Raw genomic sequence first — 17,030 nt, 5'->3', positions numbered from 1 at the left:
ACAGAAAATTTCCGCTTTTTTACCGCAATGGGACAATATTGCAGACGTCTTAAAAAGGTCCTTACGATGTCCCAAGATTTTTATAAGATATCGAGAGGATATTTAAATATACATCCAAAATACGTCTACGGGACATCATACAAGTTATCCCGTGATCATAATAGGATTGTCTCATGGAACGCCCATAAGACCATAAATGTCTGCTTTTTTTACCGCAATAGGACAATCTTGCAAACGTCTTAAAAAGGTCCTTACAATGTCCCAAGATTTTTAGAAGATATCGAGAGGATATTAAAATATACGTCCAAAATACGTTTCTAAGACATCACACGAATTATCCCGCAATCGTAATGGGATTATCTCATAGAATGCCTATAAAACGTAAATATCTGCTTTTCTTTAGCACAATGCGACAATCTTGTCAAAATCAATGAAGGACATTATATGGTCTGTATAAAGGCACATCCATCAGTCACATTGTATCAAGACTAATAAGACAATCTGGATTCTATAAAAACGTCAATATAGAAACATTATCGAAGAAACGCGGAACTCATGTATGTGTTACCGACCAAACCTGATTTCAGGATAAACTAATTTTTCCTAGGCTGAACTAGTCGTCCATCCAAAGCGCGTTATGATTAACCAGTTCAACTTCTATGTAGTACTGTTAACTTTGATAGTCTCTAAGCTCTCAAGTTTTGTCTTTTTTTATGTGGAAGCTTTATTATGGAGCTTTATTACGGGGCTTTACGAAGCCCCGTCCCTCTGTGCACTCCTACCTAAATATCATTCTTACACAAACTAGTTTTTCTTAGGCTAAACAGGAAAAATTAGTTCATCCTGAAATCGGGTTTGGCCGGTAACATATATACTTTTCAGCTGAAAATTGTCACAAGTATTCTCATCATCTATATAGACGATTCAAACTTCCCGTGTGCATCAACTGTACACTGCCCGTCATTAATTCGTTCCATCTCCCTAGCAAGTTCCTATAGGATATGTAACACATTCTATATAAATTTGTTAGGGAAATGGAACAAATTAATGACGGGCAGTGTACGTTGTCTCCACTGTATGTGTACTCAATATTGAATATCTTGTCATTCAAAATGAACAGCGTACTATTAAGGAGGTATACAAATAGTACACAAAGAAAGTTTCTTCGCATACAGATAAGATATACAATTGAGATAATAAAATTACAAAATAGACAGGTATAAGGGCTTCCTAAAAAAATGATATTGTATCCAGTAATTAGTCAAAATACGAATATATTATTGAAAAGTACATTATATTATTGCACATTACGTATCAATACGTACATTGCACATACATATTAGTTATATATTTAAAAAAGTAATAACAATTTTAAGAATTACAAGTAATTCTATATGTACTTTTATCCATTTATATAGATATAATTAAATTGCCATTCACTGTCAATTTAATTTGGCGTATATATGTATATTATGTAAGTACTCTAAATAAAATTAATATAGTACACAACACGCTCTTAATATAGTTAATTACATCACTCAATTAGCAAGAATCAAAAGATCAAAAGTTTTAAAAGTGTATATATATATATATATATATATATATACACATATAATTGGACATGTGTTGATCTCATTGTTAGTAAAATGTATTTGGATGCTGTTGAAATGTCAGATCTTTTGATTCTTGTATATATATATATATATATACAAGAATATATATATATTATATATTATAATAGTTAATTATAAAAAGAAAAAAGTAAAAGGTTTTTGTTATGAGAAATCATACAAGGGATTTCATATCCAGTATATATATATATATATATATATATATATATATATATACTGGATATGAAATCCCTTGTATGATTTCTCATAACAAAAACCTTTTACTTTTTTCTTCTTATAATTAACTATTATAATTATTTTGTTAAGAGATATATAAAATATATCATATACTGTGTATATAATTATGGAAATAAAAATAAAAATAATTATACATATATAATGACTAAATTACTTGAAGTTTGACTTATATGTAAATTGAAAAAAAAAGGATTTAATAATATGTGACGGGTACCGTACGTGTAATTTATAAACATGAGTATGACATAGTCTTACAAATAATATATATTCTATCTTTTTTATGGATCTGATGGTCCATAAAAATGATAGTATATTTGTGTAAAATCTATAAGTACTTTGTATCAGAAAACTAGTATAGTATATAAGGTATAAGTACCTTATATCAGATTTTCATCAACCATTTTATCATTATCTTTTTCAGCTGTGTTATTATTAGCCACAGTAGTGTTATCCTGTTTTTCATTCTCGGCTTCATTGATTTCATCCTCAGCCACGATTTCCAAATCATTCGCAACATGTGTTATCTTGCTGAAAAACGTTTCGTACATGTAAATTAATATTAATTCTCTAAAACTTTATTTTTTTTCTAGCTTACTTAACATGGTAATATTTCATATTATTCGACTTTTACATATATCATAAAGTATTACGTTTTATTATTTAGCTTTTTTGCAACAAATACTTCATAAAATCAAGTGTAGTAAATTACAAAATTGTTTCGCAGGATTAAATGGATTGCTCTACAGCAATAATACATAAAATTTTATACAAAACATAAAACGACTTCGTAATTTACTACGCTTGATTTTATTAAGCACATGCTGCAAGAAAGCTAAATAAACGTTATATTTTGATATATGTAAAAGCTGAATAATATGAATTGTTATCATTTTAAGTAGGTTAAAAAATATAGTAAACTATATGTAAACATGTGCTAAATGAAATTTACTTTTGTTCTCGTGCAAAGCGCGCAGGGGCATGACGCAGCCATGATTTGATTGGATCGTTTATATCCTTGTTGATTACAAGAATTTTCGTAAAACGACAGCGGACGACACCTATATATAAATTAAAACTAATTTAATTCATAATTTATATAATTGCTATTATAAATATATCGTAATAGATCAAAAATAAAATAGAAATAAAAAGTTACATAGTTAAACATTAGCATAAATTTGTTATGCTTATTTTGATACAATTTGACTTACTTGATATAACATCGTAAAGCTTTAACTTTTCAAATGCTTTTTTCTTGTGGGCTCCATGGAAGCTATAATTCGAAGCTAATGCATTGCTCATTATTTCCTGCATTAGTTTTACTACAGTACTTTTTACGTCATTTTGTACAAAAATACCCAAGTCCTTAATCTACAAGAATATAAAAAAAAATTATGAGGTGCACAGTTAATATAATTTAATTTTGAAAATCATCATAGTCATATAGAAGAGATCAAGTCATCTAAAAATTATTAAAATAAAACTGTGATGCTATTGCTATGAGTACTTGAAACCTTATTAAAAAAACTAATCAAAGAAGACCGCAATAAGAAAACAATTTTATAACTGAAATATTTTTTGCAGTAGTCTAGTTTATCTGTGCAAAAATTATTTCATTTTCAACTTGTCATAAGATTCAGATTGTACTGAAAAACCAAATTGACTTTATAATCAATCTTTTGTAAAATGGTTCTTTCGGATTTGAGTTGAATTTTCAATTTGAAGCTTTATGTACAGAAGATATACTTACTAAATTGTTTTTATAAAGTATGTCAGTTGATAAACGTCGTTCTTCTTTTATTAAATCAGCTTCTGATAATAAAGGATAAGCCTTCAAAATTTGACTTGTAGTTTTTTCAATATCTTTGTCCGTCGTTTCTGTTGTCATCAATTTTATTATATTACGCATTTCATCGATTAATGTATTTACTTTCAAATCAATGTTAGCCATTACTCGTAAAACTGTTTTGTTGCAATGTTCATCTATAAAAACAATAAAAATATAGTTTAAAAAAGATGATATAATTACAAATATTTTTTTTAGTAGATTTGTTTGTTCCTTACGATCATGCGTCAAACTTGACTGTTGAGTTAGTGACAAATCGTTAGATTGCTCATTTATAGATGAAATTTGATTTTTTCTTATTTTTGTATGAGATTTTAATGTATTTCGATCAGATTTTTCGGTCTCACTATCATTACCGCTGGGGCCTACGTCGTCGCAGTTAATCGATGGAAAAGGGTCAATAACTGGAGATGACTTTTTAGTTGTTTTGTTTTTTTCAATATCAGAATCAGTATTAATATCTGACATTAATAAAGCCTGTGAACACTTTTCCTTTCCACGTTTAAAAGTTTCTAAAAAAAGAAAATAATAACGATAATTAAGGTTAATATTCATGAGTTTTTTACAAATGCATAGAATTTTGAAAAATATAAGAAATTATCGTACTCGTCGAAACCAATATTTTTTTGACGCTGTACAAACTCCAATTTTCGGCCGTATTTTCTTGATTCTCAACAGCCCTTAATGTTCTTGATTTACTTTTATACGGAGGCCAATAACAACGAGTTTTGCGAGGTGTCAACCATTTTTCAGGAGCAAGACTGACGCCATCCTCAAATTCAATAACCGCATATCTATCAGATGGCATCTTGATGAGAGCTTAAAATTTGATACATTCAGAATTAATTTTCAAAAATAAATATTTAGGTAAATGATGTGGTAAATAACTGTGTATACGGTAAATCACCTAATAAGGCAGTTAAAACTCCAATTTGCTATGCATTTCAATCTTTTACAGCTAACTCATATATTGTACATCCCATCCTCGTGCTTTTTTATAAGCAGTATGTAGTACTTGCATTTCGACAAGATCTTGTGATTCACGCCTACTGCTTCCTACTCATCACTTGCGTATTAACGAGTCGCCGGACACGCGTAACTAAGAAGCGTGACACTTTGTCTCATGAACGTCCGTATGTAAAAAGACGTCTTCCTACATATGGATGCTCGTGAAATAAAGTGCCATGCTTCTTAGTTACATCCGTCAATTCAATAACATGCAAGCAATTAATAGGAAGCAGTAGGTGTGAATCACTAGATCTGGCCGAAATGTGCAAGTAAATCTCAGCACTGGCTTATAAGTCTCGTTAAATCTTAATTATCAGAATGTAGAAATGGAAAAACGACAAATCCTGATTTGTGTGGGAGTTTTACACATTTGTTGACAATATCACTGAGTGGTCGTAAGGATAATCTCTCGCTGCGTGTATATTGAACTTTATATATATCCAGCAATGATGATGGGCATGGAATCTTGAAAAAATCTTCCTTGGAAGTGAGCTGTCGGCCTATTATCATCAATTCTTGGGTTTCACGACAAGAAGCTATATTTTGAATCTCAAATATGTCACCATTTTTCAGAATACAGCAATTATCAGCATTTCCAGTAGTTTTAATGGTAAAATTTGATGATTTTATAACTTTATACTGTGGATTAATGCAGTTCTCAGGCAGAGGACCTTTGACATGAAGAGAAGTTGCAACAAGTTTTAAATCATCGTTTGTGCTTTTATTGTAATTTAAACATGCAGTTTTTATTTCTCCATAGCGTCGAGCTATTTGCTGCAGTGGTTTCTCTGGTTTACGTATCATATTTTTCAGTATTTGCATGAAATTCTCAAATTTAAATGCACTAAACTTCTCTATAGATCCATGTAATTTTGCATCTTCTACGAGGTGGATAATACCATGAACGTTGTGCGTTACATGATGCACGCCGTATATTTTAGCGAATGACTTGATAAAATGTTTAGCAAGACTTTCTGCGTAGTTCAGTTTATTCGGATGCCGTTCCACGTCGCATAATATTCTGATTAAAACATGAAGCGTCATGAAGTGTTCGTACATCGCTTTTGGCAAGATCTTTCTTAAAACAATTGGCCCCGTATAAAGAAGAAATTGTCGAAATTCAGTAGCTTTCCACAGCTTCAAAAACTCTAAAGTTTGAGGTCTTCGACCAAATTCTTTTGAAATAAATGGTTTCATATCATTTTCAAGCCGTTTCGAGATTTTAAGAATTTGTAGACGGCCGAGTCTATACGTGTTCTCGCCGTGAATCCATAATGTTAACATTTTTTTAACAACACCTAACAGTATTAGGTGCATGTAATCTAAAGTTACATTAGATACCAATCCCAGTCCTGGTATGGAATCGAGAATCGTTCTCTTTTCGTGGTACTTCTTATCACGATAATCTAAAAAATCTCGATCCGTTCGTCTTTCGGCATTTAATTTGGGAAAACATCTGCGATTTTTTTTTGTTTTCCCTTTTGTTATACATTTTGTGCAACTATTAAATCCGGAAAACCCTTTTACGCATAAAATAAACGATTTTGCAGGAGCATCGCAAACGATAAATTGAATCGAAAATTTGTACAGTTTTTCTCCAATAATAATGCCATTTTTGCATAACTCAATAGCTTCTTGAACAAATTGGTCTAAATAAATGTTAGCATCTTGAGGTTTTTGGTGTCCGTAATATACTCCAATCATGAAAACTTCTTTATAGGGTATAATATTTCCCAAAATAGGCCAAAGCGCTGCCGTAGAAGAATTAAATAAGGGGACTCCATCAATATTTATAGCAATAGCTATTTCGTCAATAGTCAAATTTTCAATTCTATTACAAGAGTCCCGAATACTTGAAGCAAGCCCGAAATGGTGGTACTCTCCAGGAAAAACTTCTCGAATATTGGTTTGTTTTGCAGTCTGCAATAAAGTACGAGGGTCACATGGTAATACTGTGGATAAGCTTGGGACTGATTTTAATATAGTAAGCAATTTTTTCAAGCTGTTATGCGAAATTTTTTCAGTAACAGCCCATTCTCCCAGTTTTGCCTTAATATAATCCATATTTTGAGAACTGTCCACCAATGCTTCATCTATCACAGGGACTTCAACAATGGAAGTTACGTTTCGATCAATATCAATATTGTCGTCGCTGCTTGGATAAGTGTCTATTGAAAAAAAATTATTTCTAGCTTGCATAGAAGTATAGTCTTCATCCGACAAAGTTTTAGTATCAGGCGAATTATTTGCATTTATTTCAATGCTTTCTGGTAATGAGTTGAAAGTTAAATTTTGCGTAAGAAACAAATCACTTGGTGTATTTGCAAGTTCAATCGATGAATTAGTTGATTCAATCGATGAATTAGTAGGTTCAATGGATGCATTATTAAGTTCAGTGGATTTATCAATCGGTTCAGATTTATGTTCCCACTGTCGAACAATTTCAACGACACGCCGACGTCTTTGTCGGTCACAAATTTCAAAATTACTTTTCCGTTTACGTGATTCCATCTATAAAAAATTTTTTTTTGTAAATGTAACAATTTAAGCCAAATTACACTGTCTGACAAAAAAAGCATTTTCCTTTTTTAGGGATTGTAACATATTTTTAAATAAATTTGTTGAACGTGCTGAATCCAAATCTAGTGTAACAACCGAAGGTTGGCAGCAGTCGGGAGAAAAATAGCTCAGCTCATCAAGATTTTGAAAAATTTTAGGTTAAAAGTATAAAAAAACTACTATTTTTACCATCTTCAAGTAGCTGTATCTCGGTAACTTGACGTAATAAAAGGGTGTTTGACCGCTCAAATTAAGGATTAAACCTTTACGCTTTTAAAGATTAAGCACAAAGATAATATGCATAATTTATGAAAAAAATGCAACTTAGAAAAAAAATTACGTTAAATTAATAAAAAATGCTATTTTTGTTACATTAATTTATCGAAGCCAATACCTACATACAGAGTGTTAAAAAAGTCCGGAAACGGTCAAATATCTCGAAAATGAAGCATTTTAGAGAAAAATGTTTCAAATAAAAGTTGTTTGGTTTAAAGAGAGCTATAAAATGGTGTCATTGGTTTGACCTTGAATAGTCACTGGTGTAAAGAAAACAAACATTTGTTAAAAAAAAAGAATTTGCAACAAATAATCACGAATTTTTTCTTTAAAAATCTTTTTTTAAATCTTTTCTTACACAACTATGTGTTTTTTTTACACCGGTTGATTTGTTTCATTATTCTGTGCATAAAAGTATTAGAGTAAGATTATTGAAAAATGAATATTTTCTGAAATATTTTGTATTTTATGTAAAAATATTGTAACTTTTAAGCCTCATAACTCAAAAATAATTAATCCAAATATACTTTATTATAGTGTTTTGGAAAGCTTTTAAGATGAGCTACAAGAATATGCAAAAATATAGTGTTCCACTTAAAAAATTCAAGGTGACCATGTAACCTTCCAGCGACTATTCAATGGCACCATTTTATAGCTCCCTTTAAACCAAACAACTTTTATTTGAAACATTTTTTTCTAAAATGCTTTATTTTCAAGATATTCAGCCGTTTCCGGATTTTTCTAACACCCTTTATATCAGTTGAGATAGACAAAAAACGTAACTATTAAATCGTTGGCAGCAATAGAAGATTTTTCACACAAAAATAATAATTGAAAATTAATTGTTGTTAATAAACTATATTTTATTGTTTTTTTAATAATTTAAAAAATTACATTAAAGTTACATTAAAATTACATGTAAATAAAATGCATTCACCTGAACATTTCCTTAAACAGTTGCCACCATATCTCATTTTATGAACTTTTAGTTGATTTTTATGAAATGTGAAATAGTTTATATCAAAACTACATTATTTAATTTTTTTAGCTTATAACAATTTCAATTTTTAGGATATATATTGCAATTTAGGCATGTACAATCTAAAGATAAGCAAAAGATGCCCTAGGAACAATAGGAAGTCCTCGGAACGTCCTTCGAACATCTCCAGGCATATGTGTGTTGTATTAAAAATTATGTATATACAAAAATTTTTAACTTGCTTCATAAAAAATATTAAAATCATTTATGAAATCTAGATAACAAAATTTTTCCAAATCAAGTTCTCTTTATCGTGCTAATTTTTTAATAAACTAGATGTATATATGTATACATCATTGTATGTATACATATATACATGTATACATCAGTTTATCAAAAAATTAGCACAATAATGAGAACTTGATTCAGAAAGATTTTGTTATATAGATTTTATAAATAATTTTAATATTTTTTATGAATATTTTTTAATTAAAAAATTAGCACGATAATGAGAACTTGATTCCTTCTCACATTTTCAAAAATGTTCAAATAAGTAGAAAGAATGCTCTTTACATTTTACAAGATTCAAGTTGTTAGAAATTTTCTAAAGCTCATGTTACATATTTTAATTAATTTTTAAATATATTTTCACTTTTTGTATTTACTTGATTTTATTTTTATAATTTTTTTTCTTATAAAGAAGATTTTGTTATATAGATTTTATAGATAATTTTAATATTTCTTATGAAGCAAATTAAACAATTTTTTTATATACATAATTTTTAATACAACACGCATATGCCTGGAGACGTTTGGAGGACATTCCGAGGACGTTCTATTGTTCCTAGAGCATCTTCTGCTTATCTATCTTTTAATTGCACATGTATAAATTGCAATATGTTCTAAAAATTGTAATTGTTATAAGCTGAAAAAAAATTAAATAATGTAGTTTTGATATAAACTATTTCACATTTCACACAAATCAATTAAAAATTCATACAATGAGATATGGTGGGAACTGTTTAAAAAAATGTTCAGTTGAAAGCATTTTATTTACATGTAATTTTAATGTAATTTTTTAAAATTATAAAAAAAAATGTTTATTAACAATAATTAATATATACATATATACTGTGGTATGTATATGCGTAACAAATTTTATGTAAATTTTATGTTAACAATGTTAATATCGAACAGCATGCATACGTTTGTCGACGTTCGGAAAACGTTTTAAGTCCTATCATCTCAAAAACTCTTCAAAATATTTTCTAACCATCTTTTCGATGTGCATAATGCTTAATATGCGACACGTTCCAAAAATTAAAATTGTTATAACTTAAAAAGATGAGATGGCAAGTTTAGAATTCAGAAGTTTATCATACATATATATCTTCAAGATATCTTTCGGATACACATGCTGTATGAGAAAAAGATTATTTCTATTAAAATTACAAGATTTTAACTTACTTTTACAAAAAGAAATAGATTTGTTAATATAAAGGGTGTCTTGTAATTGGTGAAAAACCTATTAATGGCAGATTCTCGAAATCATTTGAAGACGATTTTTCTTCAACGAAAATGTTGAGCGACGTCATCATTTTTTATGAGTTTCCAATCTTTGTCATCAAATGTTTGTAATTAAGCTTTAAATTATATAGTAAATTCTATCTGAAATTAATTGAAGAATGTAGTTTTGTGAATATTTTGACTCCAAAAAGTTAATTTTGCGAAAAACACCTTTCTTTATTCGCTTATAAATCTGAAATTAATATCTTGACATTTTTCTTTGCAGAGAAAAAATTGTCTCCAAATGATGTCAGGAATCTATCATTAATAGGTTTTTCACAAATTACATTGTACATTAATAGTATATGATACATCATTTGACATTCTATGTTAAATGAAATACAAAAATATACAAACATAATTTAAAAAATATCGATTTTTGAAATAATCTATAAACTTTGTCATATTCGAGTAAAATAAATCTTAAATATATTTTTAATAATTTTTCTTCTTGACATATATATACATAACTTTATAAAAAAATTAATATTTTGTTAATATTAATATTTAACATAGAATATTTCATTATTTCATATTTGACATAGAATATTTCATATATACATGGAGAAAATTTTATAGTAAAAATTACTATAATATATGTAGTTGCAAAGAACAACAAGATCATTTTTAAAGTAGTATGTAAAGCTGAAAAATTGTATAAATTAACGTAATTTTTACAGTTTTATAAAGCACTTTATTTTAAAAATAGTTCTCATAGTTCTCAATTACTGTACACTATAATAATTTTTATTATATAATAAAAAAATATTGCTAACGAAAGGTTAAGAAAAACTATTATTTAAAAGAATTATTTAAAAGAATGATATTAAACTGAGTAATCACTTTTCTTGGCAATAGAGCAATTTTTTTCTGTAAATAGTCTAAAAATAAAAAGTAGATTTTAATTTTTTCTTAATTATACATACCTCGATTCTTTGTATGACTAACAACGTCGCTAATATATCGATGAGCAGAGACACTTTTTATATTTCTCGTCTTTCTCACTAATCGTCGATATTACGATATTAAACTAAGAAAATTCCAATATTTTACGCTCTTAGGTTATGCTCACACGTGACACGAGGATATTTCCTATAAAAGAATAAAATAATTAAGCAAATAAAGCAACTAGATTTTCGTTGGCCGTACGAAAATTAATTAATTTAGTGATTGTGACTGGCCCGTAAAGACGCATTTTTTCCATAATACCAAATCTCAATTCAATATGTCTGCTATGTGATAAAGGACAAACACGTGGCACAGAATATTTTCATGGTTTTCAATTATTAAATAGAGTTACGCATCTAATACACAAAAATATCTTTACATGTATGATATAATTGACAATTATATGTATTATTTAGGGTTACGTTCCAAAACGTATTCTCCAAGAAAACTTTATGCAATGCAAGTAACGTATATTACTGCGTAAAATTTTCCTCGTTGAGTTGTGGAACGTAAACTTAGTGAGAAAAGACGTAGCGAAAATATATATATTTTTACAATGACTTACCTCAATTCAACCATTCAACGTGTAATAAGCAACGAAGTACTGTATCACTCGGTTTATTCGTAATGTAGTACAGCGGAACGCAACGATTACGGGATAGCGCACAGAAAAACGCGGGAAGACGGACAATCGGTTATACACGTCCGGTCTCGGAAACTTCTCGACGGAATCTCTCGAACAACGACCGCCGCCCGACGACCGCGCCGCTCCCAACCAATCAGGTTGCGCGAATAGTCGGTACTAGACATATAGCCAATAGCCGACAGGCAATCGCCGCGCACGCCGCTACTACGGAAACTTCAGGTCAAACGAGAAAGGCGGAAAACACAAACTATTGCGTATCTTACACTAACGTCGTTCGACTCACAAAATCTGTTGTACGTCCACCATCTACTCGTAAAAACAAGTAAACACCAGAACGGAAGATGAACAACACACTGCTAGAAGAAAGGTGGGGAATGAAAGGAGAGAGAAGTGGCTGGCCTGCTGGCTGTCCGTTAGCCGTCGGCGCACGGTGCCGGCGCCGCGCGCCGGCGCCAGCGCACACTATGGCCGGTATTCATAATCAGATCTTATTTCAAGACCGTCTTAAGTAATATCTTAAGATGCTAATATGGCTCTGTGATTGGTTAATGACATCTTAAGATTGTACTTAAGATGCTCTTAAATATAAGAACTGACTATGAATACCGGCCTATGGATGCGTTTGGGGAGACGCTATTAGTGCTAAACAGCGTCGCTCTATCTTTGTTCAACTTTTAGTGAGTGACGAAGATGGAATGATGCTATCAGCGTTAATAGCATTCTCCAAACGCAACCTACGGCAAATGCTCGTATCCATGTTATCTTGGCGCCAGCGTTCCCAGATTCGAAAAGGGCGTTTATCGCATGTGTAGCCAAATTATCATATTTGAATAAAAATTATCGTATTTAAAAGTATTTTTTGACTAAAAGAAATATTAATAAAACAATTATTTACTATTTTTTTCTTAGATATATAAATTTGTGTAATATTAGTCGTACCAATTTCATCCCATTCACTTCAAAATAATATAAATAATAATAAATAAAAATAGATGAGAGGTGAGAGAACAAGGATTTCAGTTCGACAACTAAATCGAGTCAAAAAGATGACATCACTAAAAATGTTTCTTTTATAAAATATAAAATATTATATTTAATATTTATTATATGTTCTATTATTTTATATATATATATATATATATATATATATATATATATATATATATATATATTATAGATAGACTAGAGTATTTGTATTAGATTAGTTCCCAGACAACATTATGTCGTCTTACAGACGTTTAAAAGACATCCTAATTACTATGACGTCTTTAAGATGTCTTATGTCCCGATTTAAGATATCTTTAGGACAAATGTCTCAAAGACATTTGAGACACCTCTTAATAAAGACGTCTTAATTATAATTAATTTTGGACGTTGTATGTATATATAATATAAATAATATATAAAATGTTTTAAGCTACTAGATACACCTACTCTTAATGGCACATTTTTTAGAATAATTTAAGAAGAAAAGTTTAACATAAAAATGTCGATAAGATTATATAATTAGTTTTTAAATAAGAAGAGTATATTTAATTAATAAAAGGTTATTCAGATTTTGCACACTCATCAACTATGGCAAAATAACAATAAATGATATGAAAAGTGTATTTCTATATATTGTATATCTACACAGCAAAATTAATCCCGGGATTATCTTGTTGTTGTCCAATATCTGTCTCGGCAGGATAAGACGTCTTATGGCAGTCCATAAGAGGTATCAGTAAGGCCTTGATCTACTCAAGATTAATATAGGATGGTTTGAAGATATTTTGTCATAAACAGTGCATAGGCGAGCAATGTATATCCTCTATAAGACATCCCATAGATGTATCCATCGACAAATTCGAAAGCAAAATCATACATATCTCATACACATTTTGTTTTTTTTTCCTTTCACATATTTTTTAGATGTCTTATGACTGTCTATAAGTGATATCAGTAAGACCTTGATCTACTCAAGCTTTATGTAGGATGATTTGAGGATATTTTGTCACAACAGTGCTTAGACGAGCAATGCGCACTCTCTATAGAACATCCCATAGATGTACCCACCGACAAATTCAGAAGCAAAATCATATCTCATAGACGTTTTGTTACTTTGTTTGGTGAAAATGCAGATTACGAGACTGAGCTGCAATATCGATGATCTTGACATATAATATATTGTCTTATAGTTTTAGAAGTGTAGCCACACACACACACACACACACACACGCGCGCGCGCACGCACGTACGCACGCACGCACGCACGCACGCACGCACGCACTAAAACTTTCAGAAAAGTTAGTTATTACCATGCTGATCAAAAGTCACGATGGACACAGAGTCCAGTTTTTGAGATTGTATGGTTAAAAGTCGGATTTAAGAAAAAAAAACATTTTTCCGACTTTTAACCATACGTATCTCAAAAACTGGCCATTTCTGGACTACGTGTCCATTATGACTTTTGATCAACATAAGAACTAACTTTTCTGAAAGTTTCAGACGATTTAACCAAAATTTAATTTATTTCCATAAGGATGTGTGCGGGCTCTTTTGTCGATGGATACATCTATGGGATGTCTTTTAGAGAATGCGCTTTGCTTGTTTATGTACTGTTATGGCAGGATATTTTTAAATCATCCTATATTAACCTTGAATAGATCAAGATCTTACTGATATCTCCTATAGACAGCCATAAGACGTCTAAAAAAGTATGTGAAAGAGAAAGAGTAACAAGACGTCTATGAGATATGACTTTGCTTTCGAATTTGTCAATGGATACATCTATGGGATGTCTTATAGAAGATGCGCTTTACTCGTCTATGCACTGTTATGGCAGGATATCCTTAAATCATCCTATATTAACCTTGAATAGATCAAGATCTTACTGATATCTCCTATAGACAGCCACAAGACGTCTAAAAAAATATGTGAAAGAGAAAGGGTAACGAGACGTCTATGAGATATGATTTTGCTTTCGAATTTGTCAATGGATACATCTATAGGATGTCTTATAGAAGATGCGCTTTGCTCGTCTATGCACTGTTATGGCAGGATATCCTTAAATCATCCTATATTAACCTTGAATAGATCAAGATCTTACTGATATCTCCTATAGACAGCCACAAGACGTCTAACAAAGTATGTGAAAAGGAAGGGGTAACGAGACGTCTATGAGATATAATTTTGCATCCGAATCTGTCGATGGGTACATCTATGGGATGTCTTTTAGAGAATGCGCTTTGCTCGTCTATGCACTGTTATGGCAGGATATCCTTAAATCATCCTATATTAACCTTGAATAGATCAAGATCTTACTGATATCTCCTATAGACAGCCGTAAGACGTCTAACAAAGTATGTGAAAAAGAAGGGGTAACGAGACGTCTATGAGATATAATTTTGCATCCGAATCTGTCGATGGGTACATCTATGGGATGTCTTTTAAAGAATGCGCTTTGCTCGTCTATGCACTGTTATGGCAGGATATCCTTAAATCATCCTATATTAACCTTGAATAGATCAAGATCTTACTGATATCTCCTATAGACAGCCACAAGACGTCTAAAAAAATATGTGAAAGAGAAAGGGTAACGAGACGTCTATGAGATATGATTTTGCTTTCGAATTTGTCAATGGATACATCTATGGGATGTCTTATAGAAGATGCGCTTTGCTCGTCTATGCACTGTTATGGCAGGATATCCTCAAACTATCCTATATTAATCTTGAGTAGATCAAGATCTTACTGATAGCTCTTATGGACAGCCATAAGACGTCTTATCCTGCCGAGACGGAAATGGGACAATATCAGGATGATCCCGGGATCAATTTTGCTGTGTGGGGAAATGACATCGAAAAATTTCAATTAGCAAAATTAATAGCTAATCATGATGCGATAGATACGTTTGAAAAAAATAGAAATTTAATATTGCACACACATACACTCACGCACAAATCTCGCAGATATATGTATATTATTAATTAATTCAATCACTTAAATCAATTGATCCAGCGATTTGCGATCTCAATATGAAATATGAAAATTACATATAGGTAAAAATTCAAATTGATTTAGTCGGAGATATTTGTATCTAAATATTGAGTTAAGAAAATAATCAATTGTCCGAAAATATCGCAATAAAACAATTTACAATTTGCATTTTCTATCGTATTGATTTTTGTCTGAAATAAATCAGTGAAATGATCTTTAATACGTAGTTCGTCTCGATACATTCGCAAATCATTAAGTATTAATTGAAATGGATTTGTAGCATAAATTGGCTAATAATTTAATTGCTCGTAAAGTTTGTGTTAGCGTTTGGAATTTCGCGACAGTGTTTTGAAGGATATAATATGACGACATGTAGAACTATTCATGCTGCTACTTGCCAGTTCGAGTCTCGCCATGCGAATGGTACACAATTTTGTAAACACAACGACATTTTGTAAACACAGCGCGCTACATAAAAACAAATATCTCGGCCGCATGTTGGTCGAATCGTTATTGCCCGAAATATTGAATATAACGCATATTGTGGAATAAATGTATGATAAATATTCTATTCTTTCAAGTTAGTTATTAATAAACGATTGATGTATATGTCATAAAAGAGTGAATTCAGTAAATTTATACACTTACAAATGTACTCCGAATTAATATATCACGCGAAATATTTCCAAAAAATATCCATCGTCTTGATATGCCTATGTATCATTAATTGTAGCAGATAATTAAATATATGAAACGGTATCCTAATTCGTAGGAATAACCGTGGTTTCGATTATTTATCGAAGTCAATATTTTGTGCGATTTAGTCATTTCAGATTGAATAAGAATAAAAGCGATAGAAAACTGATAATTTAAATTATTATTTTGAAATATCTATGAGTTCCTTTAACAAATTTTTATTTATTTTTGGATGGTCCATCTTAAGCAGTTATTAAATAGATTTAATTAATTATTACGATATTAAGATTTAATTACTGACGCTATTTAAATTTTTCTATTATTAACGAAACGTCGCAAGCACGAAATGAATTGATTTTGAATCGAGTAATATCATATATTTAATTAACAATACTATTGCAATTAATCGTGGTTTAGTATTCATCAACCGCATAATTTTGACAAACATCAACGATTTGGTACAATCTTCCGTTGTTCGACATCCGTTTGTTATGCGATCAATTGTGAAATGTTCATTTGCATGTGGATTATTGTACAATCACGTCCTTTCGTCTTATTTTTTCGTCACAATGTAATAACAATGCACCTTGCGTATAAATGACGTTGGAAATGCCGTCCCAAGTATTGATTATCATATTTTGTTGTTTTTGCAATTGAATG

At 30.5% G+C, this 17,030-nt stretch overlaps 2 protein-coding genes across 3 annotated transcripts in view; one reads left to right on the top strand and one right to left on the bottom strand.

Annotated features, from left to right (window-relative positions):
- The window catches only part of LOC139824565 (uncharacterized), a 114,071-nt gene that overhangs the window by 43,020 nt on the left and 54,021 nt on the right, over positions 1 to 17,030 (top strand). The window lies entirely within an intron of this gene.
- Positions 1,868 to 12,845, bottom strand: LOC139824568 (uncharacterized). Of its 2 annotated transcripts, XM_071797104.1 has the most exons (9): positions 11,616 to 12,845; positions 11,029 to 11,194; positions 4,622 to 7,233; positions 4,321 to 4,533; positions 3,933 to 4,226; positions 3,619 to 3,851; positions 3,080 to 3,239; positions 2,818 to 2,926; positions 1,868 to 2,396 (listed from the first exon to the last, which is right to left on the bottom strand). In XM_071797104.1, the coding sequence occupies exons 4-9, from the start codon at positions 4,520 to 4,522 to the stop codon at positions 2,246 to 2,248; spliced, it is 1,149 nt and encodes a 382-aa protein (XP_071653205.1). In that variant the 5' UTR covers positions 4,523 to 4,533; positions 4,622 to 7,233; positions 11,029 to 11,194; positions 11,616 to 12,845; the 3' UTR covers positions 1,868 to 2,245. The 2 variants fall into 2 exon arrangements, with proteins under 2 accessions (XP_071653205.1, XP_071653206.1); XM_071797105.1 differs by lacking the exon at positions 4,622 to 7,233.

Source organism: Temnothorax longispinosus, unplaced genomic scaffold (assembly GCF_030848805.1).
Source record: "Temnothorax longispinosus isolate EJ_2023e unplaced genomic scaffold, Tlon_JGU_v1 HiC_scaffold_44, whole genome shotgun sequence".
NCBI classification, from domain to species: domain Eukaryota; kingdom Metazoa; phylum Arthropoda; class Insecta; order Hymenoptera; family Formicidae; genus Temnothorax; species Temnothorax longispinosus.
This window is presented reverse-complemented; position numbering and strand designations above follow the sequence as displayed.